The sequence below is a fragment of the Martes martes genome (assembly GCF_963455335.1).
Source record: "Martes martes genome assembly, chromosome: 12".
Taxonomy (NCBI): domain Eukaryota; kingdom Metazoa; phylum Chordata; class Mammalia; order Carnivora; family Mustelidae; genus Martes; species Martes martes.
The window spans coordinates 92,463,241-92,485,509 of record NC_137900.1 but is presented as its reverse complement, the minus strand read 5'-3'; the positions used below and the strand labels follow the sequence as shown (position 1 = coordinate 92,485,509).

The following is a 22,269-nucleotide window of genomic DNA, read 5'->3' as shown; positions in this document are numbered from 1 at the left end:
TCCGGGGCGCGCCAACCCCGCGCCGCCGTCCGGTTGCCGCCTCTTGCGCCGCCGCCGCCACCGGGCCCCGGCGCCCTCCGCGGCCGCTTTCTCCCCTCAGGCCCCGAGCGCCGCCGAGCCAGGAAGGACCCCGCCGTTGCTAGGCGACCCAGCCCTGCCAGGTGGCCAAGACGCTGCCTGTCTAGAAAACGCGCCTCCTCGGCGGGCGGGACGGAGGAGCGGCCGGGGTGGGCGAGGGGAAGGGGGCCGCGAGGGCTCCCTCTCCGGGCGACCGAGCCCCAGGCCCCTGTGGAGACCGCCCGGGCAAGTAAAGTGCCGAGGAAGCGGTGGCCCGGCAGCAAACGAAGGAAACGCTGGCGGGGCGGCACACGGCCCCTTGTTTCTCAGAGGCACTCAGAGAACTTCACCAGCATGAACGCCAGGGCTGGGTGTCATGTGGCATCGCCCGCCGCGGGGCGAGCCGCGAGGGACGCCGGGCGGAGCGGCCACCCCGTCCCGAGCCCCCCGGCGCCGCGGCCCCTGGGCCCTTAGGGACCCGGAAGGGGCGCGGCCGCAGGAGCCGGCGGGGCAGCTACGCGGGGTCCTCGCGCGCCGCCCACGTGGGGCCGAGGCGAGCCCCGGGCCGGGTTCCGGAGGTCCGGCCGCGCCCGCGGGGGCCGGCGCCCGCCCGTGTCCGCCTCTGCCCGCGCCTCGCCGTGCGCCATGGCAGCCGCCGGCGGACTGCTCCTGCACGTTGCGGAGTCCCCGGCCGGCGGCCCCGGGACGCTCTCCGGACCCCGCCGGGCCCAGGCGAGGCGGGTGAGTTCTGACCCGGCTGCGGAGCCCGGCCCGGCCCGCCGCACGACGCGAGCTGCCGCCTCGCCTCTGGGCAGGGTTCCGAGCTACCGACGGAGTTGCGGGGGGGGGGGGGTGGGCTGTCTGGCGGCCTCTGGAGAGGTCGCTGAACGGCACGTGTCTGAGCTCGGAGCACTGCCCCGCCGCGACGTTCTGGGCGGCGGCGGAGCGGGGCTGGCGGGGCGTCTGCGGGCTCGGGCTGCGGGTCGGAGGGCCCCGAAGGTCGCGTAGGGGATGGTAGCGGATTCCCGCCCGCGTTAGGGACTGCCGCCGGGGTGTGCCAGCCGGGTGTGCCAGCCCGGGCGCCTGCGAGCCACACCTCCTAACTTCTCTCACCGCCGGTGCCTCGATTGAAGGTCGTTCGGTTCAGGAACGGGGACCGGAGCCGAGAGGCCTCCTTCGAGAGCTTTCAGAAATGGCATAGATTCTCACCCACGTGCACTGGGGAAGAACACGGAGCGCCCGTATAACCCGCTCCCTGGGGAGGGGAAAGATGCTTTAAATGTCACCCGAGCCAGAGCTGGGCACTGGTTTGATGGTTGACTTCTCGCCTGGAAGAGAGCAGGGCTGCAGGGCAGAAAATCTGTTGTAGAACCCCGAGTTACCACAGAGGCCAGAAGTTGTACCACCTCGTGCGGAGGAGGGTGTGTGTTTCCTCCACAAAGCAACAGGTAATCCCAGCGTGTTGAAGCTGATACTCCTCGAGTGCGTAGAAGGATTGTCTTTGGTGATTTTTCAGTGATAATTAAGCTTTAGGATATAGAGGTTTGGGAGTAGGAGTTTTCAGCTAGGCAGTGGGGTCGCTGCTTCTCTGAGAGGAGGAAACGGAAGTACTGAAGAGCCTCTGGGAGCCTGGGATTTGGAGTAGCACAGACCTGGGGTTAGATGCCCACCTTGCAACACGCTGGTTCTGTGAACTTGGGGACGTTATTTCACCTCTCTGGACCTTACTTTTCCAATCTGTAAAACGATTGTAAAATGCAGGGTAGACGTAAAGTTGTCCACCAAATAAAGAGTAGATATAAACAAGTTTCTATTTTATATGGAGTTATTGTGAGGAGTAAATAAAATACATAAAGACTGTTTTCTGGCCCATAGAAGCACTTAATAAATGCCAATGGTAAGTAAAGTCGTATTGGTTCCATTTTGAGTAATGGAATCGCTGTGTCCAGGGGTTATTGGGGTGCTTTTGCTGTGGAGGTGCCTAGTAACACAGGGGAAGCACTATTAACACCTCCTTGAGTGAGCTGAAGGGATAAAAACAGGACGTCTGGCTTTATGATCTCTTGAACCGCCACGTCAAAAGGATGTGTGTTAGTGAGATGATGGCAGGGGTCTACATTGCCCTTATCTGCATCTGCATTTTTGTCTTGAATGGGAATGACAGGTATGCCAGTCTCATTTGCCAGGGGCCTGAATTTGGGGCGGTTAACTAATACCCTGCATTTGGAAAGGCCTCGACAACTTAAGTGATGCTGTACATAACAGTATATAGTGTTTTCATTCTAAAAAACTTTTTTTGATTATTCAGGTAATACAAGTTTATTGTAGGAAATAGGGAAATAAGGACATTAAAGGAAAAAACCCCGTAACTGCTATACTCAGAGGTAACTCTCGTTAACGTTTTGGTGTATATCCTCGTAGAAAGCAAACAAGAGATCGAGTTACACATGCTGTTTTCCAACCAAACAGGATACAGTTAATAAATAGTGTTATAGCATAACCATCTGGAACCCTGGCTGTAGAATCAGGGCCTGAGCAAAGCCTGGATCCCTCAGCGATCCTGGGACAAATTACCTCATATCTCTGCCTCCATGTTTTCATCTTAAAATGGGATGATACATTAGCTAATTCACATAAGTACTTAGCATATTTCCGGGGCTCTAGTGTATTTATTAATATCAGAGGCATAGTATTTAGACTTTCAGGGCTCGATGGACCATAGAGGTCATCTGCCAGAACCCCCTTGTCTTACAGGTACAGGAACAGAGACTCAGAGGGAGGTAATTTGCTTAATGTTGCAGAGCTGACTTTTTAGAAGTTCAGGTACATCCTTGCTCCTCTTTGCTCAAGCACCACCTCATGAGGCATTTCTGTTTCCTGGCCTCCTTTCCCCTTGACGTAGGCCGTGGTGGCCTCCTTGTTTCGTGCTTTCATAATCCTTTGTATGGACCTCTTCTGAGTACAAACATACATACATATGGGTTTCTTGTTTTATACTTTTGTCTCTTCCACTAACCTGTGAGTTCCTCAAGGGCTTGACTAGTTTCTCAGCCTTGTATCCTCAGAACCACGCTACTTGACAGCTGCCGAGTGGTCAGGTTTTTTAAATGAATGTATTGTGGATGCTGGGACAGAAAAGCTAACAAGCAGTGGAATAGTGTCCACATTATGGGAAGGGATAATCCCATTGTTGTCATTCATCTTACAAGCGTTTATTGAGCACTTACTCTGGGCAGAATTGAGCCCATACAGGGGGTGCAGTGCCATGCAGGACAGACTTGTCCATTTCCTTATAGAGTTTACAGTCTAATGGGGATGACTGACACCACGTAGTACTGAATGCTACAGCAAAGACAAAGGGTCCCTCCTAGGAGAGCCAAGAGTAGGAGCCCTGGCCTGACTAGGTGGAGAGAACAGGTCAGAAAACGTTCTTCTGAGGACCCAGTAAGCCTAGATCTAAAGGATGAGTTTGAGTTAGCCAGCCAAAGGGTTGGGGGGTGGGGAGTGTTGCAGACATAGGTATGGCGATAGCATGTGCAAAGGCCTTGAGGAAGGAAGAAGCATGGTGCTTTCTAGGAACTCAGGAAGACCAGGACGACTGAGGCACAAGACGAGGGCACTGAGATGGGTAGAGGCCAGCTTCTAGAGGGCTTTGTAGATCATATTACAGGTTTTTTATTTTAGCCTAAGAGCAGCGGAGAGCCTGTGAAATATTGTGCCTAATTCTGAATACTTGCTTTTAGAGAACAGATGACGTGAGAATAGAAAGTGACTGGGATGAGAAAGGATTGAAAGCTTGTGTCTTATTTGGGCTACTAAGTCCAAAGAAGAAACAGGCAGTTAGATAATGTGTGAAGGAATGGGATGCATCAGACTAGCAGAGAGTTGATCAAGGTGGCAGATCTTGTCCAAGTGTCAGAAACAGCTTCCTAACCCCTAGAATTTGGTGTCTCCAGCGATGGAGAACAGTAAGGGGAGATGTGTAGGCAAGGCCTACCGCGAGGCCACCTGTCGAGGAGCTTGTAGTAGGAAGTCCGTGCCTGGTGGGAGTGCTCCGAAGAGTCTGTTGTTCCATAAATCAAGGAACGGCAACATGTTTCATTCTGCCTTGTAAATGATTCAGCAGACCTGGAATGTGACTTTATCTCTTTCTTTAATCTGAACATTCATAAACTTGGGACTTTGTAAGAATAGGTTTGTAAGATGGGGTAGGTCAGTACTTACTTTATTAATAGTAAATACTCAAAGGTGTATTTATTGAATTATTTAGATACAGGAGTTCTGTAGTTGTCGGGAACAAACAAGTGTCGCTGTTGGTGGGTTAGCCTGAAGCTGACAGCCACGGCCAAAGCAAGCTGATGTGTAAATGGAATCCCTCATTTCACGCTAAGGGGAAAATAGCATTCCAAGAGACCCAAATGCCAGAACAGTAAGCCGTGGCTACTCATGGGATGTTTTTTGTTCATGTGGAAATTGGAAGAGAAGGCCAAGGAAAATAACATGTTTCTTCAGAGAAAATTGGAGGTTTCTTCTCCTGGGAGAAGTTTGGACATCGTGCACGTAACCACATCCACGTTACAGAAATAAGCAACAGGCAGGAAAATGCCGAGTGTTGTAGCCTGTAATCGGTGATCAGATGGGGACCTGAAAGGGAAGGAGAGTTGGAAATGATTGTGGTAGAAGTGATGGATGGAGCAGAATTCTCATTTGGAATGGCAACGGCGAGTGGGAATCGTCTCCAAGCCATCTGAATCTGGGGAGCAGCGTGAGGGGGAGGATGACAGCGATCCAAGCACTCTGGGGTAGAGCAGTAATGAAGGTTCCCGCTTCCTGGGCATGGGCAGGGCTGCAGCCTCCCATGTCTAGTCACCAACAGGCTTTGTTGGTGGAGAAAGAGGATGTGCTCCCCCCTCCCCTGTTATTTTGTGTAGGTGGACATCTAGAGATAAGGATTGACAGCGCGCACACTTGACAAGGTGGGCTTCTCCTCCCTTAAAAGAGCCTCGCGTTTGTTCACATTCAGCCCCACAACGGGTTCCCCCTTCTTGATCCTTACCCTCATCTTGGTGGAGTTGATGGTGAAGACGAATGGTGAGGTCTAGTGGAGAAATGAGCTGAGTGTTTGTGTTCTGTTCTGTTTTATTTTGTTTGTTTTTTTCTTTTTGGGGGGAAAAAAAGGCTGAGTCAAAGAATCTGATTGCAGACCCTAAACTGTTGCTTGACATATGGGGCATAATGATCTCTGCAGGGAGAGAAGCAATTCCGTGGGCAGTCAGGCTTCACTCCGAGGTCTGTCTTCATGGACTAATGCATCTCTTGTTGCTCTTGCCTTTTGGGAACAACGCAGCAAGCAGAGGCCACCAAAAGAAAACACCAAGCATCCGGGGAGGCTCCCCCCGCAAAGCGGAGGAACAAGACAGCGTTTCTCCCGGCCAAGGAAGCTGCTGCTAAAGAAACACAAAGGACTTTTAAGGGGAAGGCACAGAAAACATTTTCTCCAAGGAAATCTTTGGTCGGTGTGAGCGACGGAACCCGAGAACAGAAACCGTGCGTTAGGACTTCGTCGTTATTTAAAAACAACCCTGAAATCCCAGAGCTCCACAGGTATGTTCGGGGGCAGGTGCGCTCAGGAACAGGAGGAGTTCAGTGCTTTCTGCCTTTTTCTCTGCCGACGGGAACTGATGCCTGGGTTTTGTTCATCGTTTGCAGACCTGCGGTAAAGCAGGTGCAAGAAGAGGTGTTCACTTCGGAAGCTTTCCAGGCGCTGGACCTCCACCCGCACTTAGTAAGTGTCTCTCGGTTTTTTCAGTGTGGTTATTCCTTGGGAAGGTCTGTGAAAGGACAGTTCTAGGGGAAAAAAATCAAAGGCTGGTGACTTTGCTCCAAGTTACCTGAATCAAGTCAGATCAACAGGGTGCTCTTCCAGGACAATCCCAGTGAGCTTAGCTTACTGTTCGCTGTCCTTCCCTGCATCCCCACCCCCTTTCTGAAGAACTAAACACTTTCCTCACCTAATTCAAAGTAGGCCTGGGGCTCCACTTATTGGACTCTAGGACAAGCTCCTAATTAGTGGGTGGATGGGACGTGGAAGCTGATGTGGGTGACAGGGGTCATAATGACCGTAGGAGAGGGGACTGAGCTGGCATCTTCGCATCAAGGGGAGTCTCTTGTAGATGAGGCTATTTTAACATACATTGTCTACAAACAAATGGGTGGGGGTTTTTTTGTTTGTTTGGACTGTGAATGAACTTTCCGCTCTTATTTATGAGTAAGAGACAAATGCATTAACTTTTAGGGAGCCTGGATTTTCTCTGTTCCTATGGTCACAGTTTACTTACCCCTCTAGGGTGGCTTACATGAGCTGTTTTCTTACCTACGGGTTTGAGCAAGGACATCGAGCAGGTTCATGCTGTGGCCATTTGGGGATGGATAACTCATGGGCCCTGTCCTGTGCATGATAGGATGTTCAGCAGCCCTCTGTGACTACTCACTTGATGTCAGTGGTGTCCCCCGCCCCACTTGGGACAACAAAAATTTCTCCAGACATTGCCGCGTGTGCACGCACGTGTGTGTGTGTGTGTGTGTAGGGGGATGGGGAGTGGGGGATGGTGGGCAGGACCACCCCGAGGTGACACTCACTGGTTGGAAGAACGTGGGTTGGAGGGAGCACGGCTATTGTTTTTATCCCAGTATCTTCTCCCTCTTTGCATCCTCATTTGCATTAAATATATTTGTGCCAAAAGGTCAGTAGTTAAAAATATTTTGTGTGTTCTCTTTTAGATTTCCACAATAAATACGGTCTTAAACATGACTAGTATGACCAGGTAAGGGTTCCAGGCCAGCCTTGCTTTTGTTAAGACTTGAACGTGTGTGACCAGCGAAATTGGAATTATCTGTGGAGCACTGAGCAAATTTTTGTCTTGGTGTTAGAGAACACTGCTGGATTGTTGCCCATTGAGGGCTTGACAACACTCACCCACCCAGTTCCCCACTTGTTAAATGGAGAGACTGAGTCCCCAACTACTTCTGTTGTCAGCTCTGATCCCGTCCAGAAGATGTCTGCATGGGATCCCGCTAGTGTCCTTGCCACACTGAAAATCAAATGTCCACAATATAGAATTTGTCACGTCATTTTTTAGTAGTAAGAACTAGAAGCAGCCAAAAAGAAAGGAGTAAATATTTGGTTGAGTATAATGGGATACAGAAAAAAATTTTTTTGAAAGTTTAAGAGTGATGATTCTTGGAAAATAGAATAGTAAAAGGTACAGAGAAGAGACGAACTTCCTTCTTGTGAGTGTGTATGCTTTATAGTTTAATTTTACTAACCATCACATTTAAGTCATAGGTACAAATTAGTAAGGGTCTTGAATAAAAGGAGAACCCCTCTCACCCATTTTTTTTTGTTGTTGTTCAGTTTCATCAACCAAATTTAAACGAATTCTATGCCCTTTTCGTTGTTTGTTTTTAAATATAGGTGTGGACGCACATCTTTGTGTGTGTGATAGTCACACCTCGGTTTTTTGGAGACTGGGAAGCAGCTGCAGGCTGTGTGGTTGGCTCACAAGCTTCCTTGTACTCTTGCTGGGAATCTTCCTGTCGCGTCTTACTGGGTCCCAGCGCCTGCCATGGAAGGCGGGGGGAGGGGGCGGTATGCTCTCATGGTAGCTCGAGCTTGTCATCATGCCTGTGCCATTTTTCTTTTTAATCCGTTTACTAGAGTGGCCAATCCTGGCTTGCCTCAGTATTTTCAGCTGAGTTCCAGAAACTGAACTGAGTTCTTATCCCTCCATTCATCAAAAGTTTCTCAGTACCTTCGTTTGAATGTTTAGGTGACTTTTAAAGCAGCAGTTGGCAGACACAGCAAAGAATGGGGGCAGTTGTGGTTTGTGTGTCCTGCGTCTGTGCCTGTAAACAGGGTAGGGTAAAACGTTACAGCTCAGCATGTGTTCTTTCTTTTGGGTGACCCAAGCGTTCAGAAGCAGAGTATTCCGGCGTTGCTGGAAGGCAGAGATGCTCTGGTGAGATCACAGACGGGCTCAGGTCAGTCGCCACTTAACTTCTGACCCTTTTCCCTGATACCCGGGCCACACTCACACGGTAGGTTCCATAGTAAGGTGTCTGTCTGTGGCAGCGGTGCCTTTACTTTGTTGGGGGAAGGAGGGAGGCCATGCCTGCTCTGGAGGAGAGCCCTGAATTTGTTCCCCTAGTGAAAGGAAGGGGAGGTTGGTGGTGCTGTGATCAGGAATGATCAGGAGGTGGTCAGCCTCTGTCAGAGCTGTGCCCAGTCCCACATCTATGGCCCGAGCTGCCCTCCGCACTCCAGCGGGGGATGAGTGTTCTCTTCTGATCCCAGAGCACAGTGCTGGCGTGAGCACACGCTGTTTGGATGCCAGTTGTGCTCCAGCACAGAACACCGCTTTTGCGTGTTCCAAAATTTTCTGTAGACTTGTTCTTCTGCCCCTCTTGTGCCCAGAATGGCAGGTTGGCTCTTCCCCACTCCCCGCCAGCTCAGCCACCATTCAGGTGGGTGGAAACCTGAAGCTTCTGCCATTCCTTGGTTTCTCCACGGTCTTCGGAGGCTGGCTCAGGGTTCAGGCTGTCTCCCAAGCATATCCGCGCCATGCAGGTCGTTCACGTAGCTGTGAAGCTCAGGTGCATGGTTAAGGGTGACTTTAAAGGAGTTTTCTGCTCTCCTCAAGTCAAGCCTCTGTGTAGCTTGCGAAATATGCCATTGTCTCCCCTTGTTAGCTGGATGAAGGATTTTGGCTGCAGGTCTTTTGGGAAGTACTGGATTTACAAACAAGATTGGGAGTTGTGGCAGATAGGCGGATTACGTTCTCGCCTCTCTTGGATGTCGGATGTGCACTTTTTCCGTCTCCAGAGTTTAGTGCTATCCAAAGGTAGCAGAGCCCATTTTCTTAACTTCCTTTGCTTTTCCTACATCTTTAGAGTCTATGATTTTAATTGCTTTCGTGCTTTTTTAAAAGGTAAAACTCTTGCCTACTGTATCCCCGTGGTCCAGTCTCTTCAAGCAATGAAATCAAAAATACAGGTGAGTATAGTATTTTTCTGTTACTGTTCATAGTACATAAGCAACATCCAACTGAACCAAAGTAGTGATACTGGGACCAAAAGAGTCTGTTTCCATTTAGCAGTGTTTGTTTCTTTTTGACTCATTTATTACATGAACACTTTGTGTCTGAGGGTTGTGTCCAGAGAAACTAGAAAAACTATACTTTGTAGTCATCACGGCAGGTCTAATAGGAAACATTTGTAAAGTACGTGCTCCTTGTGTTGGACATTGTGCTGGATTCTTTGTCTGTGTTTATCTTCTTGAAAAACCCCACGCCGCGGTCTGGTGAGTTACAGGTATTACTGTTAGCCCGAGTTTACAGAAAGTAGCGGGGGCTTGGGAAGCAGCGGGGGAGTACTTGTCTTTAGTTGGGAAATATGGTTAGTTAGTGCCCCGGCCAGAGGGGCCGAAAGTGGGGTCCCCGGGTCCTGTAGGAGGCGCGTTAACCGCCGGGCTCCAGGGGCGCAGGCACCCTCTCAAAACCCAGCCCAGAGTCCCACAAATACGTCCTGGTCATCCTCAGTGGAGAGGACGTGGTGAGATCTGAAATAGGAAGTCAGGTGGGTGCACAAGCAGGTGGGAAGAGCTCCTCGGTTACTTTTTTTCCCCCTCAGTTTGGGCAGACAGAATTAGGTGTGTGTCCAGCCCACCTGATACCGAGGGACAAGTAGGCAGTGGTAGCATTGGGTTATAGCCCACAGGTTAAAACCAGCACCCATGAGTACAAACTGATGGAAACAATTTATTGAGGGAATAGATAAACAGACGGGAGAAGGAGAAGCGGGTCTCACAGTACCATAGAAGAGCAGCACCGTCGGCCAGCGCCTTAATAACACAGTGTCACACGTCATAGATGCCAAAATGAGGAGTGAAAGTCTGATGAAAAATGGAACATTTACCTAGTCTCAAAAGATCTCCCTATAAAATACCTCTTAACCTCAAAGTCACTCCATGCTGGGGAGGCCTGGCTGCCAACGCCTTACCCAGGCAGCCAGCATGGGCATCCCCAGTGCCGGGACGTGTCAGCCTGCGCGTCTCCAGGGAGGTCACAGCCCCACTTGTGGGGTTTTCCTGCCCCACACGCGTCACCTGGATTTAATCATGAACAAATATCAGACAAACACAAATCTAGAGACCTATAAAGCGACAGGTTGCTAGTGTTCTAAAGTATTCCGGTCACCAAAAACAAATGCTGAAGAACTACCCCTGGTTAAAAGAGACGAAGGAGGCGTGACAGTTCAGTGCAACGCGTGGTCCTGCACTGGGTCCTGGTCTGGGGAGAGGACACGGAGAGGTCAGTCAGTGAAGTCGGGATGTGGGCTGTGGATTAATTCGGTTTCACGTCAGTGCTGAGTCCCTGCTTCGGATCATCGGACTGGGATTTGAGACTCGAGAACCGTATGAGGAAGCTGGGAGAAGGTCTAAGAGTCCTTTGCACTGTTGGTGTAATTTTTTTGTAAGCCTTAATTTATTTCAAAATGAGTTTTTAAATTATACTTAAGTTTTATTTAAACAATTTTAAATCAATAAAACAAAACCCTACACAACATCCAAGTGGTGGGACCTTACATAGACATTAAAAGTGGTTTCCCTTCGTGGACTTGACAAGTGTTCTTGCATCTTAAAACGAAAAAGACAGGGTACGAAGCAGTCTGTACAGGACGATCTGATTTCATAAATAATACCCTGCGCGTGTGCATAAAAAGACAAGGGAGAAGCTATTCATACTGTTTTCCTCTGGGGTGGATAAATGAGGAATTTCTTTCCTGCAGGTGACTGATGTTTTTCTTCCCGTCGGGCACTCTTTAGTGTGATAACTCATATAAAGGACTTTGCATGGGACTTGTACCTAGCTAGAGAAGGAGAGAGGCCGAGTGTTGCCATAATGTAGGAAAGTCTCATCCATTTATAAATTCTAGGAGAGTTTCTTCCTAGCCATGGGTTTTGGGGGGTTTTTTGTTTTGCTTTGTTTTTTGTTTTGTTTTTTGTAAGGTTGGAGAGTTGGGGAATCCTTGAGCTGGCGTGGGTCCTGTAGTTCCAGCACAGCTGTCTCATTTATAGGTCGGTGACCTGAGGGCAGGAGAGATTGGATTACGTACTTAAGGGCGACCGTGCGGTGGGCAGCTCTGCTCAAAGCCCGCATCTGAGTGTGTCTTTAGGCAAAGCATCTCATCCGTCTGTGCGTCAGTGACTTCATGTGTGGTGCGTGGCTCCCAGGGTTGCCGTGAGGCTCCTGAGCTAACGCACGTGGAGGGCGGAGAGCCGGTTGGTAGCCTGCTTCTGTAACAGCACCTGCTCATGCAGCATCGGCCGTCACTCCATGGCACGGCCGTGTGGCTCGTTTGAAAGGCAACGATTTGATCTGCTTATTATCTAGAAATGTTCACCAGCGTGTCATCGTTTTTATTCATTCCATATATTTTAGCGTCCACAGCAGTTCATTCTATTAAAGATTGAAATATTCTGTAAAAGAGTTCTCTTAAGTCCAAATTTAATTCATTTACTTCAAGTAATATTCAGTAGAGACCCTTGGAGTTCATCGTAAAATGATTTGACCTGTGAAAAACCTATCTGGAGGGAGCGGCGAACTCAAGGCACCCAGCAGAGTCATAAATTACTTTGGTGGTGGGAAGAGAACGGATTGCTTTCTTGTGTTTTCACTCTTCTAGTCATGTGGGCTCTGATTTTTTTAACAACACATCCATCCTTCTTTACTCACTTCTGCCCTGCGAGGAATTGATTTTTCTTTCTTCTTCTCTGTGTAGTAACACCTTTTGAAATGTCAGAATCTCCTAACGTCACACCGCGGCACGTTGATACTGTTGTACTAACATGTTTACTGTTCCTCGCCTGGGCCCCGCAGACTTGATGTCGAGTACAGATGGCTCTAGTTCGAATTCCAAATCCTTTTCTCCTTATGGGTAAATGTTGCCTATGCAAAACATAAAGACCATGCTTGTAATTGAATTGGCTCGAAACCTGCACTTAGCTTCTGCACTAACGTCGTTTCGATTAATTCCTAAGTGTCTGTGAGCCCTCTAGAGATGCAAGACACCACTGACCGACGCCTTCACCGGCTTACTTTTTGTTTTCTTATTATTATCTTTGTTATTATTTTTTAGATACAATGTACACGTTAAAAAAAGTACCAAAAATACATGATGGGAAGTAAGTCTCATACTTCCTCTCCCCAGTGGCAGGGCACCATTCTTTCGGGTGTGCGGGTCTCCCGCCAGTTGGGTGGTCCTCCCAGGGCTCATCTCCACTGAAGGAGCGAGTGTGAGCATGCGGATTTCCTTTCCCGCTTTCCTTAGAGCTTCTGTGTGTGTCGTTTGATGCACAAGTGTTTGCGTGCTGTGCGTGGTATTTTTTACCTTGCTTTGGTTCACTTAGTGTGTTCAGGGATAGTGTCTCAGTAGTGCCCCGCCCATCTGCCTTGCTTTTGTAATGGGCCCCTAGTATCCCGATGCCTGTTGCCTCCTTCGCAAGTTACCGCATCAGCACTGGTTGGTGGAACTTACATTATGTCAGTGTTTTGCTACAAACAAGGCTAGTCTACATACTTCACAGTCTGTAAAATATTTGACTTTTTAATGCATGCTTACGGGGGCATCGTTTAGAGAAATCCCTGGAAGTGAAGTGGCATGTTTACTTAGTAGATAAATACAGTTGAACTTGCGGTGGGCGAAGGCAAGGTACGCTCCATATAGCAGGGCGCCCAGGAGCTCCTCGCCCACGCCCTCGAGACGCTACCTGCTGTGCTGGTTTTCCTGCTCCTGTTTTCCATTTCAGTTGTTGTGGTCTTTTTTATTTTTATTTTTTATTTGAATCACAGACCTTTGTCAGCCAAGGAAATTGGCCCTTTCTCTTACAAGTGCCGTGTTTTCCCCTCATTTTGTCATTTAGTACTTGATTTTGTTTAGGTATTATTTTTCCATTCTGAAGTTAAAAATTTTTACGTAATAGGGTTTATTAGTGTTTTCTTTGATAGTTTCTGAGTTTTGCGTCATCTGTAAAAAGGCCAACTTGACTTTCCTGACTTCGTTCTTGACGTCTGAATAATTTGTCTTTCCACCCCTGACACAAGATGCAGCTTTCTTCCTCCAGTTCTGTGTAAACTTGATTCCGTTCTGGACTGTTTGCTGTTGTAATCTCAATTTATATTCCAGTGTCAATTTTTTAAATTAGAGTAGTTTTAAATTGTTTTAACATCTGATGTTTTTCAGACATATTTTGGTTATCCTTGCACATTTATTTTTCATAGGAACTTTTTAATCAGCTTGTCTGTATGTATTATTTTACATAAGTTGTGTGCACATGTGCATACTTGTGGCAGTTTTGTTAGGTTTATATCACAGTTGTGGGTTGACTTTGAATTAGCTTATTTGTAATATGGCGCCCTCTTATCCAAGAATAGGATATATATTCCCATTTATTCAGATTTTACTTTATGCTCCTCAGAAGTGTTTTAAAATGTGTGTCATGTAGATTTTGTACATTTTTTGTCACGCTTGTTGTTGCTGCTCTGGTGTGTTTTTCCCCCCCTTCCATTGTATTTTGTAACTTTTGTGTCAGGCTATAGATTTGTGTACTATTAATTTCACATTCAGCTACTCGACTAAGTTGTCTTTTTTGTGGTAGATCTTCAATTGCTTCTCTTCAGGTTTTTGTTTTAGGCTAAAATGTCATCTGCTAACAATGACAGGTGTACCTCCTACTTTCCAAATTTATATGTATCTCTTTCTCTTGTCTGATTGCATGGGCCGGAACCTTTAGAACAAGGTTGTATAATAATAGGGTAATAGGGTAGTGGGCACCGTAGTCCCCTCCTTAATGAGACTACCGCTGACATGTGCAAGGGGCCACCCTCAAGTTCTGTCCACCTGGAGTCCAGTGACCTTCGTCCATCCACTCATGGCATTTCTTTCCTTCTGTACTGATAGCGCAGTGATGGTCCCTATGCCCTGGTATTGGTGCCGACAAGAGAGGTAAGCTGTCTCATCTTCGGGTGGGGTTTTAAGCAGGTACTTTCCTTTTGGAAGTAAGATCCTTTTGAATTTAAAAGTGGGTTTTTTCCATTTTTTTCTCCCTGCTGCATCTTTACCTTTGCCTGGGACCATCCTTTTGATTCCCATCAAGGAGAAAAATTCAAGTACTCTTTGAAAATCATAAGCTGAGTATGGAAAAGCATTTCCCTATTGTCTAAAAACTAATGACACTATAAATTTCTGTACTTTTAAATGGAATTAAAATAACTACATTTTCTACTTTTTTGGTTTGTTTTATAACTTAATTAAAAATTAGAGCCGTTGGCCCTAAAATAGGCTTTTTTTTTTTTTTGTAAGAGGCTGCTGTACCAAAGATTTTACTTGTTCTTCAAAGTTTAGCTTCTTCACGTTTTTCTTCTTTCTTGGTGGAAATCTCTCCCATCTGATCTATTTCATTTGCCTAGAGAGGCGAGTTTAGATTAGGGTATCTGTTTTCTATATCAAATGCTGATCACTTCCTTGCAGAGAACAGATCGTGAAGGTGGAGGGTTCGACTGAGCCTGTCCTACAGCCTGCATGCCCTGTCTTGGCTCAGTCCTGTGAAGGAGCAGGCATGAAGCTATTTAAATTTTCAAGCAGCAAACTTGCTGCTTCCCTAGGACGCACCGTGAATACTAAGCATGTGGCAACTGTATACATACCCTTGGATAAAGGGATTATGTTGAGGCTTCCTGATGGCTGTTAGCGATTATAACCTACATTAATTTTTACCTCCTCTAGTTTCCACTGGGATTGTTTGATTTTGTTCCTTTAATAAACTTGGGGAGTGACCATCTCTCAGTGCCCTGTTTGGCATATTTGAAGGGTACCTCATACCACCTTTAAAGGAGTGTGCCCAGAGGCTAGTTTGGTGAGCACTATTCCAGGTTATTCCCTCCTGCATGTTCTGTTCTCTCTTCCCAAAGGGAGGCACATTCAGGGTGATGCTGTTTCGCCCCTCCATCCATGTGCACCACAGACTTGTGCTTCTCTGTGTGGTACTCTGGGAATTTGAGCCAGCAGAGGGAGCACAAGACACTAGTTTTGTACATGTCCAAGGAGTGGACGCAGTATCTCTGTCCACAGCCTCCAAACTGACAAGTTCCAGAAGGAATATAAGAATAAGGTTTTCTATTCTGAGTAGATGCTGTGTATCCGATTTTGTTTTTCTTAAGTCTTAACTTAAGGTCCAAGTTGGAATCCTAATCACTTTATATTGTCTAAAGGTTTTTAAAAGTAGGGACGGGGGCGGGGCGGGGAGGAGGAACAACCTCGTTTATTATCTGTAACTTTTCACTCTTTATAGCTGGCGCTACAAAGCTTTGACACTGTCCAGAAACTGCTTAAGGTAAGGTGAGCCATGAGTTCAGTTTTATCTTTGTTTTCCTTTTTGAGAAAAGAGAAGTCTATCAGTCTTATCTTTATTTTCAAAAAGCAAGAAATTATTTCAGGTTTTCTGGATTCCCTGGGTCTCTCTGCTCTGCCCAGGTATAATTTGTAGGATTTTACTTATCTAGACTTTACTAACTGCCAGTTTCTAGCTGAGATGACAAGTGTTTCCTGGCACTTACTATGCCGTAGTTTGCTCCCCGTGGTCCTTGGCAAGCCACATGTGGAGACTCGCAGGGACAACCACGAAGGGATCACATGGAAAGCTAAAGGACTTAAAAAAGAAGAGAGAGGGCTTCAGAACCAAAGCCTGCCAGCCTACCAAAGTGATCCAGAATTGAGCTGTTCTTTCTTTTGTCTAGGGTGGGGAATAAGGAAGGTTTCTGCTTGGGTTTTATTGTACCCAGAAAGGAAGAAGAGGCAGTAGACTTAGTGAAATGTGTTTCCAACTCGGGCTCCATGGGGAAAGGCAGAGAAGCTACTGGAATCATTTAGAAAGCTCCCATTTCTCTTGCTGTCCTAGAAGCTAGTTATAGAGCCGTAATTTAAGTGAATACTGCTGGTATCTATCCATGGCAGGGGCGAGGCCTAGGAATTGTGTCTGCACAGTCATACCTCCTACAGTGAGAAGCCCGGGTCTTCTCTCCCAGCTTCTCTAAGGAAAAAGAATTTAGAATCAGTCTCTGTATCTTCAGTAAAGGGGGCTTTAATGGGGCGCATGGGTGGCTCAGTTGGTTGTGTGTCTGCCTTTGGCTCAGGTTGTGATCCCAGGGTCCTGGGTTGGAGCCCCACCTGAGGTTCCCTTGTCCATAGGGAGCCTGCTTCTCCCTCTCCCTCTACCATTCGCTGCCCCCCACTTTGTGCTTTCTGGCTCTCTCTCTCTATCAAATAAATAAATAAAATCTTTAAGGAGGGCTTTGCAGTGATTTTTGTCTGCTATCTTTCCGTAGCCATTTACCTGGATTGTGCCTGGAGTGTTGATGGGAGGAGAGAGAAGGAAATCGGAAAAGGCCAGGTATGGATGGGGACCCTTGTTTGTTACCCATTCCTGTTTGGATCTGTCTGTTCTGCCTTCCTAGTCACTGGGATTTGGTCCTTCTAACCCTGGAGGGAGCCTTACCTCAAACTGTGCTTCCTCGTCCCCCGAGCGCAAGGACCAGTTGAGGCAGCAGGGAGTGGTCACCTCCTGACGGTGTTGTCCTGAGAAATACTGCTGAACCTACAAGGGTTTTCCTTCTGATGTGGTTGGTAGTGATGCTCACTATCCTCTCAAGCTATGTCCACCCCCCACCGCCGGCACCCCTGAGTCCCACTTGTTTCATGTCCACTCCCTGGGCAATTCTCTTTTGTCTAATTGGGAGTTTAGGGTCGTGTTTGGTTCCACAAAAACAAGGTCATAAGCTTACATAACGCTCTACACTTTGCTTCTTATATCTGAAACACTGGTTCGGAATTCTATATTGGAAGTGGTATTGGGGGTCAGGAGAAAATGTTGCAACAGGTAAATTCGTCTATATTCTTTTTGAAACGTCTTTATCATGTATCTTAGTGCTCGGTAGTAACCCCCAGTCACGTGTGTGCAGTTTGTAATCGAGGAGTAAATACTAAACTTGAAACCTAAAGGTATTGGTTAGATTTGATTCAGCCATAAATAACAACAAAACAAACAGCAGGAGCACAAACATGTGGCCGTTTTCTTTTTCTTTCACATTAAGAAGCCTGCTGTAGCCCATCCCAGGCTGGCATGGTGCTCTGGGATCAGGATCTAAGTCGCTTCTATCTTTTTGTGCTGCTAAGCGAAGCTTCCATTTTTAAGGGTCCTCCATAGTCTTAGGGTTGCTAGAGCTCCAGCCATCACATCTTGTTCCCTGCCAGCAGAAACAGAGATAATCATACGGCCTCCCTCCAAAGATACTTGTGGTCTTTGTCCTTCTGTCCTATGCTCGAATGTAGGCACACAACCATATTTAACTTCAAAAGAGGATGGAAATATACTCGGCTAAAAACTGGAAGCTTTTATTGCTATGGAAATACGGGATAAAGGATGTTTGGGAGTAAGAACTTAGATTTATTCTCCCTAGTCTACAGAACAAAGCTGGGCCCCATTGTATGGAGGTTACAGAAAAGATTCAGTATAAGTAAACATTCTAGCCGTTGGATCACATTTGTGTGGGATAACTCATTAGGTCCCTGGCACAGAAACCTTCAGGAACAGGCTTAGATGATCATCGATCTGGACTGTTCTAGAAAGAAAGGATGCATGGATCAGATAAAGGGCATCAATTTATGTAGTACAGAGTCCTTTCAAATATAAGATTTTATGAATTTAATATAATTTTGGATCTTAATAATTACATTCTATACAAGAGAAACTTTGGAGGAAAATGAAAACTCAGCTCTATCTTAGTATCCATCCGTCATCGTGTTTGTCATGGCTTCACACTGTGCACGTTGGCGCTAGACATGAATCTGTCTCCCGTGCCTGTTTGCGGTGTTTTCTGTTGATACAGCCGGCCCCATGTGATTTACTTTCTTTCGTGATACATAATTTTAAACAGACTCCGCAAAGGAATAAATATCCTTATCTCGACTCCTGGGCGGCTGGTGGATCATATCAAATCCACGAAGAACATTCATTTTCGTCGGATACGGTGGCTGATTTTGGATGAAGCAGACAGGTGAGCCTCACCCAGGAGCATGAAAAGTGGGGGAAAGAGCTGCTTCTGCTGGCTCGTTGCAGTCTTTACTTGGCATGCGGAGTAAAATTCCCTCTCTTGAAACCGCAGAATCCTGGATTTGGGTTTTGAAAAGGATGTCACGGTGATACTCAATGCTGTAAATGCCGAATGCCAGAAACGACAGAACGTCTTACTGTCGGCGACACTCACAGAAGGTGAGTTGAAAAGGAGTGCTCCTTGTTCTTAACCAGGAGGGAGGACGTAGATGTAACAGGCGTCATTTGTCCGCGGTGGTTCTCGACGCTGGGGACAGAGGCTGAGGAGGGAGGTGTCCCTAAGGCACTGCCTTTTCAGACTCCTGTCCTTCCCTCCTCCTCTTGTCTCGTCAGGCCCTCCCGTGCTCCCCGGGCTGTGGGAGGGAGGGTAGGGCAGAGCCAGAGCCACCTCTGTTAGGAGAGTGCTCCCCAAGCTCGTGGCAGGGCGAAAGGAGGAGAATGGGCTGACTCCATCCAGAGGTGTCGTGAGGGGTTCTTTGGGTGTTACCAGCCTACCTTCCTCTTAAAGAGCACTGACCCTTAAACAGAGACTTCAAGTTCATTTTTGTCTTTCCGTCTTCATGAGATGGACATCTTGAGCTCTTCTTCTTAGAAGGGGCACTGGGGCTTGGCAGAGTTACCCTCTCAAAACAACCCAGCTCGTGTGCTTTCAGGGCTGGTTCACTCGTTTTACTGGCCCTATGACAGTGTGTACACACCAGTTCTCAAAGTGTATCCTAAGTCACGTTAATTTTGAGAGATAATCCATGATTCTGTGCTCAGAAGTTTGGGGAATGCCACGCGTTTCCTCGTGCTCTTAGATATTCCTCGTGTGGGGGCACCTGGGTGGCTCATTCGTTAGGCCTCTGCCTTCGGCCCGGGTCATGATCCCAGGGTCCTGGAACCGAGCCCCACATCGGGCTCCCTGCTCGGCAGGAGGCCTGCTTCTCCCTCTCCCACTCCTCCTGCTTGTGTTCCTTCTCTTGCTGTCTCTCTCTCTCTATGTCAAATAAATAAATAAAATCTTAAAAAAAAAAAAAGAAAGAAAAAGAAATTCCCGGTGTGTGTCAATACAGTAAAGTTTCTGAGAAGGCCTGTAAACCTATAAAACCCATGATAGAATCCTGTGACACTGTTTTATCAGTAGCTAGAACCATAGAACTCTTTGAGGGGGTTGGGGGGCGGGGAGAGATCGCTATTAGTGACCCTTTCAGTGGTCTTGCCCAGGTCAGAGCTGAGAAACGCTGGTGTGGAATCATTGGGCCTCCCCCACCAGGGGGAGGACAGGGCTCCCCTGGGAGCACAGGGTAGGCCTATGCGGCCCTGGCGTTCCCATAGGGAGCCTCTTCATCAGCCTGGACGTGTGGTGTGGGGGGTTGTATACTAGTACGAGACAAGTCTCTCAGTGTGTTCCTGTCACCGGTTTTGCCTCTCACTTTTGCTCCAAGGTGTGACCCGGCTAGCTGATATCAGCTTGCTCAATCCGGTCAGGATTTCTGTCCTGGATGAACACCGTGGCCAGTCTGACCCACAGGGCGGAGCAGTTCCAGAGGCCTCCCCTCTCCCAGCTGGCAGCGAGCCGGACAGCTTTGCGATCCCGGAAAGTCTCCATCAGCACGTGGCACTGGTTCCCAGCAAACTGAGGCTCGTCTCCCTGGCGGCCTTCATCCTGCAAAAGTGCAAGGTGGGCCCGCACCCGAGGCCTGCACCCGAGGCCCGGCTCAGTCGAGGGAAGAAGGTCCCGTCTTCCCGTGTCAGGTGTCGATGGCAGCAAACAGAGGGGCCCTCACGTACACACACGCGCAAGAGTTTTCCAGCTCACCCGTGTTTGCTGATGCAGACCGTACCAGTCAGTGGTTCCGGGGTTGTGGTAAAGAACCAGAGGTCAGGGCCAGCTGCCACGCTCGACACGAAATCTGCCCGAATCCTCTTCCAGGCCCGAAAACAGGAGCATCACAGGTGGCAGGAGCACGCGGAATGTGGGCAGACAGAGTCTTGTGCTCGTGGTTTCGGAAGAGTGCCAGTATTTCTGTGCTTACGAGATCTTGTGCCACCTTTGCCTGGTCGTGGCAGCGTAGCGGGTGCAGGGGCTGGAGGGCGAGGCCTCCCGACTGCCGCGCGCGCGGCGAGCCCTGGGTGGGCGCAGAGAGCCTCCGGCGTGTCTGTCTCAGATTCGGGAAAGCCGGTCGCAGTTACAGCTCTGCTGTCTTCCTCTCATCTCCGCTCCGTAGCATGTTGTATCGGGATTATTTTTGTGAAATAATTCAAAGCTGTCCTTCACCGCGTTTCCAAATTGGGGCCGGCAGGACTGTGTATTTTAGAGAAACACTCATTTTAGTGTCACCTGATCTTAAAAACATGTGGTGGTTCTTTCCCCCCTCTGTCCTGATGTAGTTTGAAAAAGACCAGAAGATGATCGTCTTTTTCTCGAGTTGTGAGCTGGTGGAGTTCCACTACCACCTCTTCCTGCAGACCCTGCCGAGCCGCCTCGGGGCCCCGGCGTCCGGGCAGCCACCATCTGTGTCCACGCGATTAAAATTCCTGCGGCTGCACGGCAACATGGAGCAGGAGGTGAGCACCGCGCGGGACCCCGGGAGCAGAGGCGGGAGCCGACCCGAGGCCCAGGAGCGGGAGCGTGTCCTCCCGGGTCGGTGCCACCCTCCCTCTCGGACCCCACTGGGCCGGGTAGGGACATGTCTCAGGTGGGCGAGCCGCCGGCCCTGGAAGCAGACCCCACGGCTCTGCGGGCCCGGGCAAGGGCGTCCATTGTTCCCATGTGCTCGTGCTCCGGGAGCTGCCCTCTTCCACCTGAGAGAGCTCACAGGCCTGTCTTGGCCCGAGTCTGCCTCAGCCAGCTGTTAAGGCAACAGAGTACCACTGAGTAGCTGGCACCGGGGAGGGGTTTTGCCTTTTTAGTACCCAGTGTGTAATTAGGGCTTGATGTCTTCAAATTAAGAGCATTAATGGAGCTAAATTGTGGATCCCATATGGTACTGCTGAGCGCGACTGCTGTCATTGTCAACAAGATACAGCGCTCTCACTCTTAACACCTTGGTCGGGAGAGGGGCTTCAGGGTCTCCGTTCTGTCTCGGCTCGGAGCGATACTGTCGCTCAGGAGGAAGAGGAGAGCGGCTCCCGGATTTTAGGTTCTGGGCCGCGAGGCCCTCATTCCGTGGAGGCGGTCGGCAGAGAGCAGACTGAGGGGGGGAACGCTGGTGTGGAAGGGGGACAAGCTCCTTCTTGTCCTAGAAGGAGGTGACCAGGCGCTCAGACAGGGAGAGCCGACCAGGAGTCAGAGCGAGACTTGACTGGAACCAGCCTGAAAACACACAGCATCTCTAGAGCCGAAGGAGACGTTAAAGTCGAGCCCAGGCCCCTTCTTGTGCTCACTTTTGTTGTGTTAATAATTAAAGATGTGGAGCCTCAGAAGGGAGCTTGCTCAAGGTCACTCAAGGACACAGCTTCTTATTTACCACAAGATTGGGTAGAGTTTCCCAAACAGTCCAGCCTTTGTGCATTTTATACACTCTTGGTTTTCAGCTTCAGGGCCCCCGATCCAGTTGGATTTGTTGATTTCCTAATTTCATGCCATTTACAGTGTTTGTTCCTTGTCCTCTCTGTCCTGAATTCCTCCGAGACCCTCTGCAGGGTGGACGTAAGGATGACAAGGGAATCGCCGCCAGGCCTGGGAGGATCTAGGAATTTGCAGAGGCCGTGCAGAAGCTCTGAGTGAAATTATCTCAGACCGTTTGCCTCACACTCGAAGGGCACTGGTCCGGCAGGGCGCTCACGGCTGCATGCTCTGGTGCTGCCTCTGCCTTTACCGGTTGTGCGGCCTCAGGAGAGCGTGCCACCTCCCTGTGCCCCAGTTAGCCCGTCTCTCAAAGGGAGGTGACACTGGTACTTACTTCACGGGGTCAGTGCGGTGGCGCACTGAGTGCACGCGGAGCACGTGCGCAGTGTAGAACCTGCTTCGTGCGTGCTCTGGGGGTGTAGGTGCCGTTACTGCT

General features: G+C 48.8%; 1 protein-coding gene across 1 annotated transcript in view; it reads left to right on the top strand.

Annotated features, from left to right (window-relative positions):
• The first annotated feature begins 560 nt into the window (after positions 1 to 560).
• The window catches only part of DDX31 (DEAD-box helicase 31), a 69,242-nt gene continuing 47,533 nt past the window's right edge, over positions 561 to 22,269 (top strand). The window contains exons 1-13 of the mRNA XM_080819561.1: positions 561 to 798; positions 5,405 to 5,661; positions 5,767 to 5,842; positions 6,838 to 6,881; positions 8,027 to 8,097; positions 9,045 to 9,109; positions 14,074 to 14,118; positions 15,464 to 15,505; positions 16,497 to 16,561; positions 18,105 to 18,224; positions 18,333 to 18,439; positions 19,708 to 19,943; positions 20,654 to 20,830. Coding sequence (XP_080675687.1) covers positions 703 to 798; positions 5,405 to 5,661; positions 5,767 to 5,842; positions 6,838 to 6,881; positions 8,027 to 8,097; positions 9,045 to 9,109; positions 14,074 to 14,118; positions 15,464 to 15,505; positions 16,497 to 16,561; positions 18,105 to 18,224; positions 18,333 to 18,439; positions 19,708 to 19,943; positions 20,654 to 20,830 — 1,401 coding nt within the window. The 5' untranslated portion in view covers positions 561 to 702. The remainder of the gene's footprint in view (positions 799 to 5,404; positions 5,662 to 5,766; positions 5,843 to 6,837; positions 6,882 to 8,026; positions 8,098 to 9,044; positions 9,110 to 14,073; positions 14,119 to 15,463; positions 15,506 to 16,496; positions 16,562 to 18,104; positions 18,225 to 18,332; positions 18,440 to 19,707; positions 19,944 to 20,653; positions 20,831 to 22,269) is intronic.